Source organism: Macaca mulatta, chromosome 16 (genome assembly GCF_049350105.2).
Source record: "Macaca mulatta isolate MMU2019108-1 chromosome 16, T2T-MMU8v2.0, whole genome shotgun sequence".
Taxonomy (NCBI): domain Eukaryota; kingdom Metazoa; phylum Chordata; class Mammalia; order Primates; family Cercopithecidae; genus Macaca; species Macaca mulatta.
The window spans coordinates 66,679,830-66,696,332 of record NC_133421.1 but is presented as its reverse complement, the minus strand read 5'-3'; the positions used below and the strand labels follow the sequence as shown (position 1 = coordinate 66,696,332).

The following is a 16,503-nucleotide window of genomic DNA, read 5'->3' as shown; positions in this document are numbered from 1 at the left end:
AAAGACTGCTGGTAGGTACTTCCTGCACTTCCCTGAATATGTGCTTGAGAGCTCCACCAGCCGTCTTCACAGTAGCAAAAGGGGTATTTTGAGTCTGTCCACCAAAGAGGGAGGGAGAAGTTCAGCCCTCTCAGGTTCTGTTAGAAAACCTGATCCCAGGCCGGGCGCGGTGGCTCAAGCCTGTAATCCCAGCACTTTGGGAGGCTGAGGGGGGCAGATCACGAGGTCAGGAGATCAAGACCATCCAGGCTAACATGGTGAAACCCCGTCTCTACTAAAAAAAATACAAAAACTTAATCGGGCGAGGTGGCGGGCGCCTGTAGTCCCAGCTACTCAGGAGGCTGAGGTAGGAGAATGGCGGGAACCCGGGAGGCGGAGCTTGCAGTGAGCCGCTGCCCTCCAGCCTGGGCCCCACTGCCCTCCAGCCTGGGCCCCACTGCCCTCCAGCCTGGGCCCCACTGCCCTCCAGCCTGGGTGACAGACACTGTCTCAAAAAACAAAAAAACAAAAAAACAAAAACCTGATCCCAAGCCAGGCGTGGTGGCTCACGCCTGTAATCCCAGCACTTTGGGAGGTCGAGGCAGGAGGATTGCTTAAGCCCAGGAGTTCGAGACCAGTCTGGGCAACGTAGCGAGACTCCCAGCTTCTTGGGAGGCTGAGGTAGGAGGATTGCCTGAGCCCAGGAGTTAGAGGTTGCAGGAGTTAGAGGTTCCATGATTGCACCTTTCATTCCATTACATTTGCTGCCTTGAGAACAGAAGACCTGTTGGTTTTGTTGCCAGTTTGCTCAGTCATTTTTATGAAAGAGCCAGTGCTAACTAGGTACTTCTTCGTGCCTTCTCTGAGAGTCAAGAACTCTAGTGTGTTTGCGTGTGTTCAGTCTCTCATTAAATGTTCTCACTATCCCAGAGAACCATCTCATTGGACCTTGGTCTGTATATACCTTCATCTTAGGCTCTGACTTGTAATTATTTTTAGAACAATTTTTTTTTCTTTTTTTTTGAGACAGAGTTTTGCTCTTGTTGCCCAGGCTGGAATGCAGTGGTGCGATCTCAGCTCACCTCAATCTCCGCCTCCCGGGTTCAAGCAATTCTCCTGCCTCAGCCTCTGGAGTAACTGTGATTACAGGCATGTGCCACCATGCCCAGCTAATTTTGTATTTTTAGTAGAGACAGGGTTTCTCCGAGTTGGTCAGGCTGGTCTCGAACTCCCGACCTTAGGTGATCTGCCTGCCTCGGCCTCCCAAAGTGCTGGGATTACAGGCTTAAGCCACTGCCCCTGGCCTAATTTTAGAACTTCTTAAAATGACTTGGCCTCTATTGATATTTCCATGACCCATACTATTCAGAAAGAGGATTATAGGTGATTAGCTGGCTGGGTTTCTCATACCAGAGCATTTCACTGGGGTGTTCCTGAACCTGGGACAATTTTTATGCCTGGCATTTTTCTTTCCTTCTCTGTTATCCCAGACTAAGCAATTTTTTAAATAGTTACTGTTTGTTGAGTAGGAGAATCTCAGGCAGATCTTCCTAGATCCTCATTTATACTTTTAAACCTGTAGTCCTGGAATTAGCTCTCTGTCCCCCCACCCCAAACATCCACTTTCTACATTTTGGCCACAGTACAGGTTTACTGTGTATAACTAAAAGGGCTGTGGAGTAGAAAGAAAGGAACTGACATTTGTTGGGCATCTGTTGTGTGCCGTGCACTGAGCTGGATGCTGTAGGAATATCTCAATACCCCTGAGGAGTGGGAAATATTATCTCTATTTTATAGATAAGGGAATAGAAATCTGGGAGTTTAGTAATTTTTAAATTTCACACACCTCTGGTAGATAATGGATTATAGAACCTGGCATAATAGCCACTTGTCATCCCAGTGTAAAAGAGATGTGTGGTGGGCCGGGCGCAGTGGCTCAAGCCTGTAATCCCAGCACTTTGGGAGGCTGAGACGGGCGGATCACAAGGTCAGGAGATCGAGACCATCCTGGCTAACACGGTGAAACCCCTACTAAAAAAATACAAAAAACTAGCCGGGCGTGGTGGCGGGCAACTGTAGTCCCAGCTACCCGGAGGCTGAGGCAGGAGAATGGTGTGAACCTGGGAGGCGGAGCTTGCAGTGAGCTGAGATCCAGCCACGCGCACTCCAACCCGGGCGACAGAGCGAGACTCTGTCTCAAAAAAAAAAAGAAATGTGTGGCCAGATGCGGTGGCTCACATATGTAATCCCAGCACTTTGGGAAGCCGAGGCAGGAGGATGACTTGAGCCCAGGAGTTCAAGACCAGCCTGGGCATGTTTTGTTTGTCTCACAAAACATGTTGTAAAAAACGAGTGTGGCATGGTGGTATGTGCCTATAGTCCCAGCTCCTCGGGATGCTGAGGTGGGAGGATCTCTTGAGCCCACGATCATGCCATTGCACTCTAGCCTGGGCCACAGAGCAAGACTCTGTCTTTAAAAAATAAGAGAAAAAAAAAGCTGTGATTATCCCAAGATGGAGATTGTGAATGTGTTTGTATTGTTCTAAACTGGGAGAAACAGGCTGGGTGTGTTGGCTCATGCCTGTAATCTCAGCACTTTGGGAGGCTGAGGTGGGAGATCACTTGAGTCCAGGAGTTCAAGGCCAGCCTGGGCAACATGGTGAAGACCCCATCTCTATTTTTTTTTTTTTTTTTTTTTTTTTGAGACGGAGTCTCGCTCTGTCGCCCAGGCTGGAGTGCAGTGGCGCGATCTCGGCTCACTGCAAGCTCCGCCTCCCGGGTTCACGCCATTCTCCTGCCTCAGCCTCCCGAGTAGCTGGGACTACAGGCGCCCACAACCGCGCCCGGCTAATTTTTTGTATTTTTAGTAGAGACGGGGTTTCACCGTGGTCTCGATCTCCTGACCTTGTGATCCGCCCGCCTCGGCCTCCCAAAGTGCTGGGATTACAGGCGTGAGCCACCGCGCCCGGCCCCATCTCTATTTTTTAAAAATAAACTGGGAGAAAGAAGCAGGGTCCTCCCCAGAACATCTTTATCCCTAGTCACAGACCTGACACCTGTGTTGGGCAATGGCTACTTCTAGATTATTTACCCCTACTGGGACTTGTGGTGACCATATGCACACTTTGGTTTACAGTTGGGACCCCTGATTTTAGCAGGATGGCCCAATGGAATCAGCTACAGCAGCTTGACACACGGTACCTGGAGCAGCTCCATCAGCTCTACAGTGACAGCTTCCCAATGGAGTTGCGGCAGTTTCTGGCCCCTTGGATTGAGAGTCAAGATTGGTAAGTCCTTAAGAGACTCTCCAAATTGTTAGGTTTCAGTTTGAGTCAAGAGACATGAACTCTTAATGTCATGCTTTGCTGTTTAATTAAAAAATTTACGGGTACAGGTGATGGGGAAAATGAGATCAGGAGATAAAGTGGCACCCTTTGGTCTTGTAAAGCATTTTTTATATTAGAAGGGCATGTGGGCAACTGTCTTTGACACATTGAAACTGCCTGTATGGTGGTAGATGTCTTGAAGGTTGATTTGGACCTCATTTACTTGGGCAGATCCTCTGTATATTCTGATAATCCAGCGATGTGGTAGACATATTTTTTCTTTGAATGTGAGTTCTGTCATAGCTAGAACTTTGGGTTGATACTTGTAATTCCCCTTTAGTTAAAGGAAGGAGCCACAGGGGTGTATTAGTCTGTTCTCAGCTTGCTGTAAAGAAATACCTGAGATTGGGTAATTTATAAGAAAAGAGGTTTAATTGGCTCATAGTTCTGCAGGCTGTATAGGAAGCATAGCAGCATCCACCGCCAGGGAGGCCTCAGCAAGCTTCCAATCATGGCGGAAGGCAGAGTGGGAGCAGGCAGGTCACATGGCCAGAGCAAGAGCAAGAGAGCAAGGGGGAGGCGCCACACACTTTTAAACGATCAGATCGCACAAGAACTCACTGTCTCGAGGACAGTATCAACAGGGATGGTGCTAAACCATTCATGAGAATCCCACCCCCATGATCCAGTCACCCTCCACCAGGCCCCACCTCCAACAGTGGGGGTTACATTTCAGTATGAGATTCGGGCAGGGATGTATCCAAACTAGATCACAGGATAAGGGAAATGGATTCCATTCATAGAGGAGATAATGGCACAGAAGTCCAGCAACTATTTATTTCCTTCACTTTAATATGCTCAGGCTCACCTACTGATTTTGGTTTAATTCAGGCCAGTGTTAATATGACCTGGTTTTTCCAGAATGCATATCCTGATTTGGTGAAGGGCCAGGAGGTGATTCCCAGATGCTGGAGATAGGCCATCCCAGCCTGGGATTACTTATTTGTACTAATAAATCTGACCAGAGTTAATTGAGAGTTTAAAGCAAAACAGCATAGCTGTCTACTTTGCTCAAGTATTTTACAAATACAGATTATGAGAGTGGATAATAATATCTGGGATAATTGTTTTTTTGTTTTGTTGTGGGTTTTTGTTTTTTTTTTTTTGAAACAGAGTCTGGCTCTAGCCTAGGCAGGAGTGCAGTGGCACAATTTCAGCTCACTGCAACCTCTGACTCGGGTTCAAGCGATTCTCCTGCCTCAGCCTCCCGAGTAGCTGGGATTACAGGTGCTCACCACCACACCCAGCTAATTTTTGATTTTTAGTAGAGACAGGGTTTCACCATGTTGGCTTGTTTGGTCTGGAACTCCTGACCTCAGGTGATCCGCCCCCCTCGGCCTCCCAAAGTGTTGGGATTACAGGCGTGAGCCACCGTGCCTGGCCTGAAATAATTATTAATAATTATTAAATTGATGGCATTTGATTGCTGAGCAAGAAGAATCTAAAATGATGAATGGGTTATAGCGTCAGGTTTGCTTTATTTTTTTTTTTCCTCTTTCTTGATGGTGATTTCTGTGTTTGTGTGTATGTGTCGGCTTCAGAGCCATTCTTTATCATTCTTCCTTTTCCTAGGGCATATGCGGCCAGCAAAGAATCACATGCCACTTTGGTGTTTCATAATCTCCTGGGCGAGATTGACCAGCAGTATAGCCGCTTCCTGCAAGAATCGAATGTTCTCTATCAGCACAATCTACGAAGAATCAAGCAGTTTCTTCAGGTATGATGAGAAACTGAGGACAAGGAGAAACAGGACCCGTAGAGTCGGGTGTTAGCGTTCTTTCCTGGAAGCATTTCTTTTCTCATTTGGCTAAATAACGAGAATCTTATCTTGTATTTTCAATTACAGGAGAAGTAATTAGTCCTTTCTCAAAGCTCTGTATACTTACCCGTGAGCATCATTACCTAAGAATCACTTCTCTTGTCATAGTTGAAGTAATAAAGTGATTGTTTTGTTTTTTTTTTTTTTGAGATGGAGTCTCGCTCTGTCGCCCAGGCTGGAGTGCAGTGGCATGATCTCGGCTCACCGCCAGCTCCACCTCCCGGGTTCACGCTATTCTCCTGCTTCAGCCTCCCAAGTAGCTGGGACTACAGGCGCCCGCCACCATGCCTGGTTAATTTTTTGTATTTTTAGTAGAGACGGGGTTTCATCATGTTAGCCAGGATGATCTCGATCTCCTGATCTCGTGATCCACCCGCCTCGGCCTCCCAAAGTGCTGGAATTACAGGCATGAGCTACCATGCCTGATCATAAAGTGATTGTTACATTAATCATACATGTTAGCATGTTAACCGGGTCCACTGATAGGAAGATGACTCTCACTGTTACATGTTAAAGGTTTGACCGTAATGGGATACTTCTTGAATAAGTCAGTTGCTTCCCTGCAAGAGCAGGATAGCATACTGTGTAAAGACTCAGACAAGGCCAGGCATGGTGGCTCACGCCTGTAATCCCAACACCTTAGGAGGTTGAGGTGGGAGGATTGCTTGAGCCCGGGAGTTTGAGACCAGCCTGGGCAGCATAACGAGACACCATCTCTACAGAATTTTTTTTTCAAAAACTAGCCAGTTGTGGTGGCATGTACCTGTAGTCTTTACTACTCAGAAGGCTGAGGTGAGAAAATCACTTGAGCCTGGGAGGTCGAAGCTGCAGTAAGCTGTGATTGCGCCACTGCACTCCAGCCTGGTGGACAGAGTGAGACCCAGTCTCAAAAAAAAAAAAGACTCAGGCTAGTGTGCCTTCTGTTACAGAAATAGTAACGACCTCCCCTTTGCCCACCCACAGAGAGCCTTCACCCAGGCTCTGAAGCCTTTGTTCTGTTCTTTCCTAGAGTAAATGCTTTCCTTGATGAATACATTAGTTTTAAGGTGCCGCAGTTCAGTCCACATCTCCATGGTCTGCTACTGATTTTCATTCTCTTTCTCTCCTACTTACAGAGCAGGTATCTTGAGAAGCCAATGGAGATTGCCCGGATTGTGGCCCGGTGCCTGTGGGAAGAGTCACGCCTCCTACAGACTGCAGCCACTGCGGCCCAGGTGAGACCTGAGACAAAACAAATCCCTGGTCTGGGAGGAATGGAAAATCAAACAACTTTATAATGAGATAAATTATTAGATCTACTAAAAAAGAAAGAAAATAAATTAAATAGATCAATAATCATAAAAATACATCGAAAAACTCTTAAAAAAAAGAAAGTTCCACCCCCCAAAATACATTGAAAAAACTCTAAAAAAAGAAAGTTCCACCAAAAGAATCCAACAGACCTAATGGTTTGACAAACTTTTTTTTTTTTTTTTTTTTTTTTTTGAGACGGAGTTTTGCTCCTGTTACCCAGGCTAGAGTGCAATGGCGCGATCTCGGCTCTCCACCTCCAGGGTTCAAGTGATTCTCCTGCCTCAGTCTCCCGAGTAGCTGGGATTATAGGCATGCGCCACCACACCTGGCTAATTTTGTATTTTTAGTAGAGACGGGGTTTCTCCATGTTGGAGACCTCCCGACCTCAGGTGATCCGCCCACCTCGGCCTCCCAAAGTGCTGAGATTACAGGCGTGAGCCACTGTGCCCGGCCTGTTCTGACAAACTTTCATAGTACAGATTATTCCAATATCATTCAAACTTTTCCAAAGTATAGGAAAACAAGAGATGTTTCCAGCTTATTTTATGAGGCTGGAAAAATCCTCATATCAAAACCTAAAAAACAGCCAGGAGTAGTGGCTCACACCTGTAATCCCAGCACTTTGGGAGGCTGAGACAGGCAGATTGCTGAGCCTCAGAAGTTCAAGACCAGCTGGGGCAACATAGCGAGAACTCATCTCTATTTTTTTCTTTTTTTTTTTGAGACAGAGTCTTGCTCTGTCGCCCAGGCTGGAGTGCAGTGGCGCCATCTTGGCTCACTGCAACCTCCACCTCCCAGGTTCAAGTTGATTCTCTTGCCTCAGCCTCCCGAGTAGCTGGACTACAGGTGTGTGCCACCACGCCTGGCTAATTTTTTGTATTTTTTTTAGTAGAGACGAAGTTTCACCTTGTTAGGCAGGATGGTCTTGATCTCCTGACCTCATGATCCATCTGCTGCGGCCTCCCAAAGTGCTGGGATTACAGGTGTGAGCCACCACGCCTGGCTTAATTAAGCATGATGCACAGTAGTGAAACACTATTCTCAGTAAAACTGCAAAAGATAAGGATGTCTTTTACTCTTGATACTTTTCTGAAGGATCCAGCCTATCCCAAAAAAAAAAAAAAAGAAATGAGGGTACAAATATTGGAAAGCAAGGGACAGAATTCTTATTATTTACAGATAGACAGGTCTTCCTAGAAGATCCAAGAGAAACAAAACTAACAATAACAATTAGAACTAGCAAGGTTTAGAAAGGCCATTGTATACGAGATAAATATTTTCAGAATCTGCAGTTCCTGTATACAGTGGCATTAGTAACCTATTAGAAGATGTAATGAAAGTAAAGATCTGGGCCAGGCAATGGTGTCTCACACCTGTAATCCCAGCACTTTGGGAGGCCATGGTGGGTGGATCCACGAGGTCAAGAGATTGAGACCATCCTGGCCGACATGGTGAAACCCCATCTCTACTAAAAATACAAAAATTAGCTGGGCATGGTGGTACGCGCCTGTAGTCCCAGCTACTCAGGAAGCTGAGGCAGGAGAATCGCTTGAACCTGGGAGGCAGAGGTTGCAGTGAGCTGAGATTGTGCCACTGCACTCCAGCCTGGGCGACAGAGCAAGACTGTCTGAAAAAAAAAAAAAAAAAAGAAAGCAAAGATCTGATTCATAATAGTAAAATGAAATAGTATGCAATTTGCATATACTATTGGTATATATGGGAAAATATCTGGAAACATATATACTAAACCATTAAAGTAGTTGGTCATAGGAGACTTTTTTACTTTCTGTGAAGGGTTTTACTTTCTTTAATATCCTATAATCAGGGACATTTTTTCTTTTTCTCCCTGACCCCCTGCTTTTTAAAAAATTGTGGTGAAATACACATAACATTACATTTCAAATTTACCATTGTAACCTTTTGTTTTTTGAGACAGTCTCACTCTGTCACCCAGGCTGTAGTGCAGCGGTGTGATCACAGCTCACTGCAGCCTCAACCACCTGGACCCTTGTGATCCTCCTGCCTCCTGCCTCAGCCTTATGAGTAGCTGGGACTACAGGCATATGCCACCATGCCCAACTAATTTTTTTTTTTGGTAGAGGTGGGCTCTTGCTGTGTTTCCCAGGCTGGTGTTGAACTCCTGGGCTCATCAACTGATGAGAGAGAGCTCTCCAGGCAGAAAGAAGATCATGTTCAAAGACAGAAACAGAAACATGTATTCTTGGGAGAAGTATAGAAAGTTCGGCATCTGATTGGGTCGGGAAGATGAGTTAGTCAAGGCCACGTGATGATGTTTTAATTAGTCATGCCAAGCAATGGGGCTCTGGAAGAGCAGTTTACCACAAGGAGCCAACTGCTTTGATATGAACCCACAGCCCTGCCACTTGCTCTGTAACAATTTTTACTCTCTCTGTTCCTCCAGTGGGAGTGATAATTATACCTTCTTCATAGAATTCATACATGTGGCCGGGCGCGGTGGCTCAAGCCTGTAATCCCAGCACTTTGGGAGGCCGAGACGGGCGGATCACGAGGTCAGGAGATCGAGACCATCCTGGCTAACACCGTGAAACCCCGTCTCTACTAAAAATACAAAAAACTAGCCGGGCGAGGTGGCGGGCGCCTGTAGTCCCAGCTACTCCGGAGGCTGAGGCAGGAGAATGGCGTAAACCCGGGAGGCGGAGCTTGCAGTGAGCTGAGATCCGGCCACTGCACTCCAGCCCGGGCTACAGAGCAAGACTCCGTCTCAAAAAAAAAAAAAGAATTCATACATGTAAAATGCTTAGAACAGTATCTGACACATAAATGCAAAACAATTTAACTGCTTTCTGCTGCTGCTGATATCACTATCATCACCCTCACCATTACTGTAGGAAATGGGGACCCAGTGAAGAATGTTTTGTATTTTTGGTAGAGATGGGGTTTCACCATGTTGACCAGGCTGGTCTCGAACTCCTGACCTCAGGTGATCCGTCCACCTCGGCCTCCCAAAGTGCTGGGATCACAGGCATGAGCCACTGTGCCTGGCCCCAGTGAGGAATTTTAAGCAGAAAACTGATATGCTCAGGTGTGAGTGAGGTGGTAGATAACATTTACTGTGCAGTGCCCTTTAGCCCAAGAGGTTAGCACACAGGCACTTGCCCAGGCAGCACTAGGATTTTCTGTTACGGAAAACCTTTGTATTTTATCCTGCTCCACAATATAAAAATATGTGGTTTAAGTCAATTTGGATAGAGACTCCAACTTACCATGGGAGGTAGGAAAGCCAAAGGTATCCCAAGGATGTTTTCAATTGGATGGATTAGGGGTCTGCAAACTGTGACCGTGGCCCAAATCCAGCCTGCTGCTGTTTTGTAAATGAGGTTTTTCGGAACCCAGCCACACTCGGTTATTTATGCATTATCTGTGGCTGCTTTTGTGCTGCAGTGGCAGGGCTATTTGTGGCAGGGACTATATGACCCAGGAAGCCAAAAATATTTACCTTCTGTCCCTTAGAGAAAAAGTTTGCAACCCCTGATATGAAGCTGTAAGTTGGATATTTGTGGCCTCAACCCAGGCCTCACTGCTATTTTTTCTGTTTATGATATCTGGCATGCTCTTAAGTGTCTAGAATGGGTTAAAGATAGAAGAATGGATGTACCCTGCTACCAGGGGCTGTCAGGCTAGTCGGGATTATAAGTACACAAACACTCAAAGTGAGAAAAACTCAGAAGAGGATGTGTGTCATTTTGTCTAAGGAAGTTGAATAAGATTTTGCAGGAAGGGAAACATTTGAACTGAATTTGAAGGTGAGTGAGTTCAGGTGTGTTTGGGCTAAAGCCCAGGCCAGGCTGAGTGGATAGCAGGTGGGGAGGGAGTGTGGAAACACATTGCATGCAGGAAAGAGTGGGGAGTTTGGGGCGACCGAAGCACAGGGAGGGAAAGTTTAAGTTATCAATTGTGTGAAACAGCTTTCTGTGTTGGCCTGAGATGTTTACAGCTGGAAGCAGTGGGGAGCCAGTGAAGTTTTTTATAAAGGTATTAGAGGTGGGTTTCTGTGGGTGATCATTAATCACATGTTTTCCCCCTTTAAGTGTAGTCCTACTTGAGAAATAGACATGGGAGTGGAATGAAGATTAAAACATCAGCTGTATAGGTAAAACTAGAATGGAAAGTGTGGCTTGAGCTGGTAACCATAGGGGCTTTCCGATGCCTGTGCCCTGAGTTAGATCTTGGTGTGGGGAGAGCCTGGGTGTGCAGAGCAGCACCCTCACGCCACCCCAGCCATCCATATGGAGCTACAGCCGCCATAGACCAATACTCACTGAAGGCAGAGGGATAGGCCTCTAGACCTGCTTCTAGCAACCAGGCTGCTGCTCTTGCTTGTAGTGGGCCCTAGTAAGGCAAGAGTGAGAGGAGGGAGGCACCAGCTTGGTGCTGGGTTCTTTGAAGATCTGTGTGTGCACAGAGTCTTTCTCTCCATCTTACCAATCAGGTGAGTCACTGTCACTGTGGGAAGTAGTAGGGGTAGGGGCATGGGTCACCTTCCCAAAACTTCTAAGAAGTTTGTATTCTATGGGCTTGGATAGGGACCATGGGAAAGGAAGAGAATGGTTGCCCATAAAACTGGCTCTAGTGCAGCCTCAAACTTCTGGACGTAAGTGATCCTCCCACCTCAGCCTCCCAAGTAGCTAGTACGTATATGCCACCACGCCCAGCTAATTTAAAAAAAATTTTTTTTTTTTTTTTTGATTGAGATGGGGTCTCTCTCTATGTTCCCTGGGCCGATCTCAAACTCCCAGCCTCAAGTGATCCTCCTGCCTTGGTTCCCAAAGTGCTGGGATTATAGGTGGGAGCCACCATGCCCAGCCCAAACCTGTAATTTTTTTTTTTTTTTGAGATGGAGTTTCACTCTTGTTGCCCAGGCTGGAGTGCAGTGGCGCAGTCTTGGCTCAACACAACTTCCACCTCCCAGGTTCAAGCGATTCTCCTGCCTCAGCCTCCCGAGTAGCTGGGATTACAGGCACGCGCCACCACGCTCAGCTAACTTTGTATTTTTAGTAGAGACGGGGTTTCTCCATGTTGGTCAGGCTGGTCTCAAACTCCAAACCTCAGGTAATCCGCCCGCCTTGGCCTCCCAAAGTGCTGGGATTACAGGCATGAGCCACTGCACCGGGCACAAACCTGTAATTTTTTTTTTTTTTTTTTTTTTTTTTTGAGGCGGAGTCTCACTCTGTTGCCCAGGCTGGAGTGCGGTGGCCGATCTCGGCTCACTGCAAGCTCCGCCTCCCAGGTTCACGCCATTCTCCTGCCTCAGCCTCCGCAGTAGTTGGGACTACAGGCGCCCGCCACCTCGCCCGGCTAATTTTTTTGTATTTTTAGTAGAGACGGGGTTTCACCGTGTTAGCCAGGATGGTCTTGATCCCCTGACCTCGTGATCCGCCCGCCTCGGCCTCCCAAAGTTCAGGGATTACAGGCGTGAGCCACCGCGCCCGGCCACAAACCTGTAATTTTTAAGTTTCATATGCTATTTTTTTTTTATTTCTTTAATTAATTAATTCATTCATTAATTCGAGATGGGGCCTTACTATGTTGACTAGGCTAGTTTTGAATTCCTGGCCTCAAACAGTCCTCCCACTTCAGCCTTCCCAAGTGCTGAGATTATAGGTATGAGCTGCTACATCTGGCCTTCTTTCTTCTTTTTCTTTTTCCGTGTGCTATTTGACCTTTTCCAAGGTACCAGCCTCCCCTTCTCCCTGAGATATCTTTTGATATGGAATTTCATCCCTAGGGCAGGACTTTTTTTTATTATACCTCAGAAATATACTGGACACCACGTTTAAGTAGACATCCAACATCTGCTGTCATAAATTGTTATGAATTTTTTGACATGCTTGCCCATAAGCTTTTCGAAGGCATAGACCATATCTTAGCTGAACATGTGGTCTCCTAGTGCAGTTCATAGAGGGGGTTTATGGTATGACCTATGTAGTGTCACCTGTATAGTGACAGCACCACTGCCTCTGTTTCCCTTCCTCTCATGATGGCAGCGGCATCTCAAGCCAAATATGGGGTATTCCTCTCCCCATATTTCTGTGTTCACATGTGCATTGACCTCCTTTTTGGCAGCAAGGGGGCCAGGCCAACCACCCCACAGCAGCTGTGGTGACGGAGAAGCAGCAGATGCTGGAGCAGCACCTTCAGGATGTCCGGAAGAGAGTACAGGTGATGCAAGTTACAAGCCTTGGGCAGGGAGCTTTTATTAATTTTTTTTTTTTTTTTTTGAGACAAGGTCTTGCTTTGCTGCTCAGGCTGGGCTGCAGTGGCATGATCACAGCTCACTGCAGCCTTGACCTCTCAGGCCCAAGCAGTTCTCTTACCTCATCCTCCCAAGTAACCAGGACCGCAGGCGTGCACCACCACGCCCAGCTAATTTAAAACAAAATTTTGTAGAGATGGGGGTCTCCCTGTGTTGCCCAGGCTGATCTCAAACTCCTGGGCTCAAGTGATCCTCCCAACTCAGTCTCTCAAAGTGCTAGGATTACAGGCGTGAGCCACTGCGCCTGGCCACCAGGGAGTCTTCTCTTGGGGATACTGCCTGCAAGTCCTCCATGTATCTTTTTTGAGGTTTTGGCTTCATTTGAATTCTCCTCCGATACGTTATTTTTTCTGTTCCCAAGGAAATCTTTTTTTACTTCTGTTTTTTTGTTTACTTATTTTAAACAGGATCTAGAACAGAAAATGAAAGTGGTAGAGAATCTCCAGGATGACTTTGATTTCAACTATAAAACCCTCAAGAGTCAAGGAGGCAAGTGAATATTAGAGACGTTAAAATCTCTAGAAAGTGAGTTTGTGTTGTTGAGTTGAAAGAGTCATTTGTCTTAACTCTTAGATCTTAAGGCGGTCGGGGCGCAAGGGAGTTACGGGTGCTCAAAGGAGCCTGGTCATTAAGGACAGGATTATTCCCTCAGGTCAAGGAGTTTCTCCTTCCTCCGCAGACATGCAAGATCTGAATGGAAACAACCAGTCAGTGACCAGGCAGAAGATGCAGCAGCTGGAACAGATGCTCACTGCGCTGGACCAGATGCGGAGAGTAAGGGCATCGGTCGGACCACTTCCCCTGTGTGTCTCGCTCACTTGCGGGATTTCAGCATCTTGTGGCAGAACTTGCTTGGTTTCTAAGAAGTTCCTGCTCTGGAGTTGACTAAAGAATGTGGTTAGAGACTGTCTGAGGAAATGTTTTCTGACTTTGTTTTGGTTTCCAACCAGAGCATCGTGAGTGAGCTGGCGGGGCTTTTGTCAGCGATGGAGTACGTGCAGAAAACTCTCACAGACGAGGAGCTGGCTGACTGGAAGAGGCGGCAACAGATTGCCTGCATTGGAGGTCCGCCCAACATCTGCCTAGATCGGCTAGAAAACTGGTAAAGGATGAAAGAAGCTTTTCCTTTCTTTCTCGAAAGCTAGATTGAATTCTGATCTTAACTGCAGGCCCACAGAATTGGTACTCTATCTCCAACGTGGGGACTTTTCCATATTCAAATTTAACCCAATAATTAAAGTTTTTACTTTATTTTGGCTGGGCGGAGGCCAAGATGGGCGGATCACTTGAGGTCAGGTGTTGGAGACCAGCCTGGCTAACATGGTGAAAACCCATTTCTGCTAAAAACATAAAAATTAGCCGGGCATGGTGGTGCATGCCTGTAGTCCCAGCTACTCTGGGCGGCTGAGGCAGGAGAATCACTTGAACCTGGGATATGGAGGTTGCAGTGAGCCGAGATCGCACTACCGGATGCCAACCAGCCTGGGTGACACAGTGAGACTCCATCTCAAAAAAATAAAAATAAAATAAAGTTTTTACTTTATTTGGAGAAACTTTGTTTAAAAAAATGTATTTATATTATTATATTTTAAGTATATTTTACTTGATTCAATTAAGGCTTTTGGTTTAACTGTATTTAACAGATAAACAAAACTTTTAATTTTAGTTATTTTAGTAATCTAAAACAACGCATGCCCTTTTTAAGGGGAAAAATCCAAATACAGAAAATTAATCAAGTGAAGAAAAAAAATTTTTTTTTTTTTTTTGAGATGGAGTCTCGCTCTGTTGCCCAGGCTGGAGTGCAGTGGCGCGATCTCCCCTCACTGTAAGCTCCGCCTCCCAGGTTCACGCCATTCTCCTGCCTCAGCCTACCAAGTAGCTGGGACTACAGGCGCCCGCCACTATGCCCGGCTAATTTTTGTATTTTTAGTAGAGACAGGGTTTCACCGTGTTGGCCAGGATAGTCTCAATCTCCTGATCCGCCCGTCTTGGCCTCCCAAAGTGCTGGGATTACAGGCGTGAACCACCGCACCTGGCCGAAGAAAAGATTTTTAAATTAAATCATCAGCAGTACTGGTAGTTACAATTTTAGTTGACGCGCAGTCTAGACATCTGTCATTATGTATATACACATAAAGACAGAAATTTATACAGTTTATATTAGCAGGATCATTTTTTTTTCTTTTTTTGGAGTCAGGGTCTCACTGTGTTACCCAGTCTAGAGTACAGTGATGCAATCATGGCTCACTAGAGCCTTGACCTCCTGGGCTCAAGCAATCTTCCCACCTTTGCCTTCTGAGTAGCTGGGACTACAGGTGTGCACCACCACACCTGGCTAATTCTTAAATTTTTTATAGAGACAGGGTCTTACTTTGTTGCCTGGACTGGTCTCAAACTCCTGGGCTCAAGGGATCATCCCACTTTGGCCTCTCAGAAGCGCTGGAATTATAGATGTGAGCTGCTGTGCCCAGCCCAGGATCTTTATATGCTTTTCTGTAATCTGCACTTTTACCTTCATCCAGTAAATCTTACTGCACACCCTTCATGTGCAAGGCCCTATAGTGAGCATGTTGCACCAGCTTGCCCTAGGAGACACTTGAGATACAGAGCCTGAACTGGAAATTTAGGGCAACTCTACATGAGAATGCGTGTCTATTCATATCCTCACTAACCCCGAGTGTTGTTAATTTACTGAAAGCAGTTTTACATGCTTCCTGACCAGGGAACGAAGAAGCTTAAGTTCTGGGAATGGGAGGATAGAAGTGCCAGAAAAGAGTTAGGGAGTTCAGAAATCCCTGCAGCAGTCCTTCTCCCTCTCCTTTCACTTTCTGTCTTTCTAGTCTTTTGGTTTATTACACTAGTGATAAACCATCAAAGAATGATGGAATGATGCTAAACTTCTCTATTCTTTTTTTTTTTTTTTTTTGAGACTAGAGTCTCACTTTGTCACCCAGGTTAGAGTGCAGTGACACGATCATGGCTTGCTGCAACCTTCTCCTCCCAGGTTCAAGCAATCTTAGCCACAACCTTCCAAGTAGCCAGGATTACAGGCCCATGCCACCATGCCTGGCTATTTTTTTGTGTTTTAGTACAGATGGGGTTTCACCATGTTGGCCAGGCTGGTCTCAAACTCCTGGTCTCAAGCGATCCACCTGCCTCGGCCTCTCAAATTTCTGGGATTACAGGTGTGACCCACTGTGCCTGGCCTAATATTCTCTATTCCTGGAGATAGATTTAATGAGCTTTTTCTTACTCTCTATTCACTTATTCCTTGTGCATGTTATCAATGTCTTGAAACATAATGTTGTGTCCTTTGATCAGTTGAAGGCTGACATTGAAAAGGTTTATGGGGATTGGGTGTCGTGGCTCACGCCTATAAATCCCAGTGCTTTGGGAGGCAGAATCAGGAGGATTGCTTGAACCCAGGAGTTTGAGACCAGCCTGGGCAACAAAGTGAGGTCCCATTCCTACAAAAATTTAAAAAACTAGACATGTGCCATTACACTTCAGCCTGGGTGACAAGAGTGAGACTCCATCTCAAAAAACTAAACAGGCATGGTGGCACACACCTGTAGTTCTAGCTACTCAGGAAGCCGAGGTAGGAGGATCACTCATGTCCAGGAGTTGGAGGAGGCAGTGAGCTATGATCATGCCATTACACTGCACTGGGCCACAGAGTGGGACCCTGCCTCAAAAAAAAAAAAAAGAAAGAAAATAAAGGGCTCATGTAG

The 16,503-nt window shown here is 46.2% G+C and overlaps 1 protein-coding gene and 2 long non-coding RNA genes across 52 annotated transcripts in view; 2 read left to right on the top strand and 1 right to left on the bottom strand.

The window, feature by feature from the left end:
* STAT3 (signal transducer and activator of transcription 3) overlaps positions 1 to 16,503 on the top strand; it is an 85,726-nt gene that overhangs the window by 46,051 nt on the left and 23,172 nt on the right. For 19 of the 50 annotated variants that reach the window (XR_013406788.1, XR_013406787.1, XM_077971722.1 and 16 more), the window contains 7 exons: positions 3,116 to 3,266; positions 4,938 to 5,082; positions 6,300 to 6,398; positions 12,583 to 12,678; positions 13,180 to 13,261; positions 13,452 to 13,546; positions 13,723 to 13,874. Coding sequence is in view for 48 of the 50 variants with exons in the window: in XM_077971722.1 (XP_077827848.1) it covers positions 3,139 to 3,266; positions 4,938 to 5,082; positions 6,300 to 6,398; positions 12,583 to 12,678; positions 13,180 to 13,261; positions 13,452 to 13,546; positions 13,723 to 13,874 (797 nt within the window). In the remaining 2 variants the exon portion in view is untranslated. Of the gene's footprint in view, positions 1 to 3,115; positions 3,267 to 4,937; positions 5,083 to 6,299; positions 6,399 to 12,582; positions 12,679 to 13,179; positions 13,262 to 13,424; positions 13,547 to 13,722; positions 13,875 to 16,503 lie in introns of all 50 variants that reach the window. The other 31 variants (XM_077971697.1, XM_077971695.1, XM_077971705.1 and 28 more) reach the window with 8 other exon arrangements.
* LOC144335725 (uncharacterized) lies at positions 6,643 to 10,240 on the top strand. Its single transcript, XR_013406848.1, has 3 exons — positions 6,643 to 6,866; positions 8,537 to 8,939; positions 9,482 to 10,240. It is a non-coding gene; the product is annotated as an uncharacterized LOC144335725 (long non-coding RNA).
* LOC144335729 (uncharacterized) lies at positions 11,644 to 16,497 on the bottom strand. Its single transcript, XR_013406852.1, has 3 exons — positions 15,925 to 16,497; positions 14,766 to 15,192; positions 11,644 to 14,029 (listed from the first exon to the last, which is right to left on the bottom strand). It is a non-coding gene; the product is annotated as an uncharacterized LOC144335729 (long non-coding RNA).